At 39.9% G+C, this 4,423-nt stretch overlaps 1 protein-coding gene across 1 annotated transcript in view; it reads left to right on the top strand.

The window, feature by feature from the left end:
• Positions 1-4,423, top strand: part of gnb5b (guanine nucleotide binding protein (G protein), beta 5b) — a 15,124-nt gene extending 10,701 nt beyond the window's left edge. The window contains exons 10-13 of the mRNA XM_037697552.1: positions 2,230-2,278; positions 3,318-3,414; positions 3,712-3,878; positions 4,107-4,423. Of these exons, the coding sequence (XP_037553480.1) occupies positions 2,230-2,278; positions 3,318-3,414; positions 3,712-3,878; positions 4,107-4,118 (325 nt within the window). The 3' untranslated portion in view covers positions 4,119-4,423. The remainder of the gene's footprint in view (positions 1-2,229; positions 2,279-3,317; positions 3,415-3,711; positions 3,879-4,106) is intronic.

The following is a 4,423-nucleotide window of genomic DNA, read 5'->3' as shown; positions in this document are numbered from 1 at the left end:
ATGGCTGCCACAACTAATGAAACATGGCAAACACGGGAAATGCTCACAACTCAGTTTTTCAAATACTGAGCTACACTGTGATGCTTTAGCAGCTGAGCATCATCCACAACACTTATTCTGAGCACATTGTGCTAATAGTTATGAGATCCAGCTCTGTCTGTTAGCAAAATATCTACATTTGTATAGAAGTTGCTCCAGCTCATATGCAGGAAGTAGACATTAATGTTCTCATCCAGTGCAGGTTAAACTGCATCGGCTTGTTTTATGTGATTATTCAAGCGAGACCCTAAAATCTAACAATTGATGCAATTAAGTATGAATTTAGATGAAAGTTTGAAGATCACATCTCTTAAAGCTCCTGTTTTCATAGTTTGGACTTGGAACAGGTCCGGTTAAATTTGATGGGGATCCTTAAAAGATCACAACTAAACTAAAACTAAAAAGAAATATAAATTAACAAATAGCTCATTGAATTTTACACGTGATGTGGCTTCATGCTTTGTTGTACAAACCAGATTCCAAAAAAGTTGGGACACTAAACAAATTGTGAATAAAAACTGAAAGCAATGATGTGGAGATGGCAAATGTCAATATTTTGTTCGTAATATATAGATGACAGATCAAAAGTTTAATCAGCGTAAATGTAACATTTTAAAGGAAAAATATGTTGATTCAAAATTTCACAATGTCAACAAATCCCAAAGAAGTTGGGACAAGGAGCAATAAGTGGCTGGAAAAAGGAAATTGAGCATATAACGAACAGCTGGAAGACCAATTAACACTAATTAGGTCAATTGACAACATGATTGGGTATAAAAAGAGCTTCTCAGAGCGTCAGTGTCTCTCAGAAGCCAAGATGGTAAGAGGATCACCAATTCCACCATTGTTGCGCAGAAAGATAGTGCAGCAATACCAGAATGGTGTTACCCAGCGTAAAATAGCAAAGACTTTTAAGTTATCATCATCAACAGTGCATAACATCATCAAAAGAGTCAGAGAATCTGGAACAATCGCTGTGCGTAAGGGTCAAGGCCGTAAAACTCTACTGGATGCTCGTGATCTCCGGGCCCTTAAACGTCACTGCACCTCAAACAGGAATGCCACTGTCAAGGAAATAACAGAATGGGCTCAGGAATACTTCCAGGAAGCATTGTCAGTGAACACAATCCACTGTGCCATCCGCCGTTGCCAGCTGAAACTCTACAGTGCAAAGAGGAAGCCATTTCTAAGCAAGCTCCACAAGCTCAGACGTTTGCACTGGGCCAGGGGTCATTTAAAATGGAGTGTGGCAAAATGGAAGACTGTTCTGTGGTCAGATGAGTCACGATTTGAAGTTCTTTATGGAACACTGGGACGCCATGTCATCCGTACCAGAGAGGACAAGGATAGCCCAAGTTGTTATCAACGCTCCGTTCAGAAGCCTGCATCACTGATGGTATGGGGTTGCATGAACACTTGTGGCATGGGCAGCTTGCATGTCTGGAAAGGCACCATTAATGCAGAGAACTATGTTCAGGTTCTAGAACAACATATGCTCCCATCTAGACGTCATCTCTTTCAGGGAAGACCCTGCATTTTTCAACACGATAATGCCAGACCACATTCTGCAGCAATCACAACATCATGGCTACGTAGGAGAAGGATCCGGGTACTGAAATGGCCAGCCTGCAGTCTAGATCTTTCACCTATAGAGAACATTTGACGCATCATAAAGAGGAAGGTGCAACAAAGAAGGCCCAAGACGATTGAACAGTTAGAGGCCTGTATTAGACATGAATGGGAGAGAATTCCTATTTCTAAACTTGAGAAACTGGTCTCCTCTGTCCCCAGACGTCTGTTGAGTGTTGTAAGAAGAAGGGGGATGCCACACAGTGGTAAAAATGGACTTGTCCCAACTTTTTTGGGATTTGTTGACGCCATGAAATTTGGAAACAACAGATTTTTCCCTTAAAATGATACATTCTCTCAGTTTAAACTTTTGATCTGTGATTTGAGTTCTATTCTGAATAAAATATTAGATGTTGGCACCTCCACATCATTGCATTCAGTTTTTATTCACAATTTGTTTAGTGGCCCAACTTTTTTGGAATCCGGTTTGTAATATTAATATATTTAAGTCTTAGCTTTGTGATGCAGCTGCAGAATTAAAATAACTCCATATTATTTTAGTTTGTGTGTAAATTAAGTGCACAACAGTGACTCGTTGAACCTTTGACCATTTGTGTTCAGGTATTACCCCAGTGGAGATGCATTTGCATCGGCGTCAGACGACGCCACGGTAAGTTCTGTTTGACCTTTTCTGCTTCTTGTTTTTGTCGATACCGCTCATATCTGAACAGTCGGCTGTTGAAGTCTTATTGATTCAACTCACGTTCCTGCTGTAGTCAGTAGTTTGATCCATTTGTCTGAATTTTGCAGCATTAAACATCCATACAGTACAAATGTTTCTAAAATGGACTCAGGCCTTGTTGATTCAATTCAATTCAGTTTATGTATATAGCGCCAAGTCACAACAGATGTCATCTCAGGGCACTGAGCAGAAACATTCATATATAAAAACAATAATTTAACATTATTCATCTGAGGAGCAGACTGCTTTGAATTTAACTTCATCGCTTGAGCAAGCATGAAGGCGACAGTGGAAAGGAAAAACTCCCTCATGAGGAAGAAACCTTTAGCAGAACCAGGCTCAGAACAAACGGCCATCTGCTTCAGCCATCTGGGTTTGAGAGGAACAGGAAGGAGGAACAGATACACAATGGCAGGTCAAGAATCACATGTTAAGATAGAAATAGTATCAAATGAAAACTATTCAATTTTAATAATTCATTTAAGGAAATGTGTTCAATTTGTCCTCCAGTAGTCTAAATAGCAGCATAACAAGCCAACCCTAACTATAGGATTTACCAAAAAGGAAAGTCTTAATCCCAGTCTTAAAACTGGACAATGTGTCAGCCTCACGGACAGAAACTGGAAGTTGGTTCCACAAGAGAGGAGCCTGATAACAGAAAGATCTTCCTCCCATTCTGCTTTTGGAAACTCTAGAAACCACATGTAAGCCTGCAGTCTGAGACCGAAGTGCTCTGTTAGGAAAATATGGAACAATAAGATCCGTAATATAAGATGGAGCTAGGTTGTTGAGGACTTTGTATGTTAGAAGTAAAATTTTGAATTCTGTCCTGAATTTGACAGGGAGCCAATGGAGAGAAGCTAAAGCTGGAGCGATATGATCTCTCCTACTATATCGATATGTTGATATGATGAGCTGTAGTTTGTTTGTACGGTAGACTTGTCAGTAATGAATGTGTGTCTGTCAGTGCCGTTTCTACGACCTGCGAGCCGACCGTGAAGTGGCCGTCTATCAGAAGGACAGCGTCATATTCGGGGCCTCCAGTGTGGACTTCTCTCTAAGCGGTAAAATCTGATTTTAATCTAATTTTCAAGTTGCGTTCAGAAATAAATAAATAAAACACATTTGTGGATCTGAGGTCAGTCTCTCTCTAAAAGATATCCTGGTCACAACACATGACGATTGTGCCTTTTTTAAATATATTTAATTTGAATAAAACTAATGTTTATGTTCCAGGAACATTAAAGCACTGTTTTACAGTTTCATCTGTCTGCCTCTGTTTCCTCTTATGCTAAAATTTCACTTCCTTTTCATTTATTTATTTATTTTTACCTCCATTTATGCCTAAACCCAACAACCAGGCCGCCTGCTGTTTGCTGGTTATAATGACTACACTATCAACGTGTGGGACGTTTTGAAGGGAAATCGGGTTTCCGTCCTCTTCGGTCATGAGAACCGCATCAGCAGAGTCCGGGTATCCCCTGACGGCACGGCGTTCTGCTCGGCCTCCTGGGACAACACTTTACGGGTGAGCAGGACTTTCCCCCAACAGAACAAGGAAGTTCAAGGGGAAAGCTTGTGAATGATTAGGAACAGCCCGGTCAAAAGTAGAACTTGTTCTGTACAACTGTCCAACAAAGTGTTTTGTTCTGGGAAATGGCAGGCAAACACAAAAATGTAAACCAGCCCTGTGAGAATATACAGTATTATATATATTTTATAAGCTTTAACACTGAACTGTTGTTTTTCTTTGCAGATTTGGGCCTAAATGTCGTTACTCCCTGCCTGATCAAGCCTGCTTCAGTCTGACACCGAAGCTCAACTCGGCTCATTCGTTAACTTTTGACCAAAAAAGCTGAACAAAATTGGATTCTATATTTTATCATTGTTAGTTTCTTGATTTATTGTAATCATGTAAGTGACATTATTTACATAGTAAGTATTAAATACTCGTTACAAGACAAAATCTGTATTTTTGCTTACAAACCCTGTTGTAAACTTTATTCCCCACGCACTTATAGCTTTAATGAGGCTCAGACGTCCATTAAGACACATTTAACTCACTGCTGGTTT

This window comes from Nematolebias whitei, chromosome 2, assembly GCF_014905685.2.
Source record: "Nematolebias whitei isolate Nwh7 chromosome 2, NemWhi1, whole genome shotgun sequence".
NCBI lineage: Eukaryota > Metazoa > Chordata > Actinopteri > Cyprinodontiformes > Rivulidae > Nematolebias > Nematolebias whitei.
Note: the sequence above shows the minus strand (reverse complement) of the source record. Positions and strands in the feature narration are given on the sequence as shown.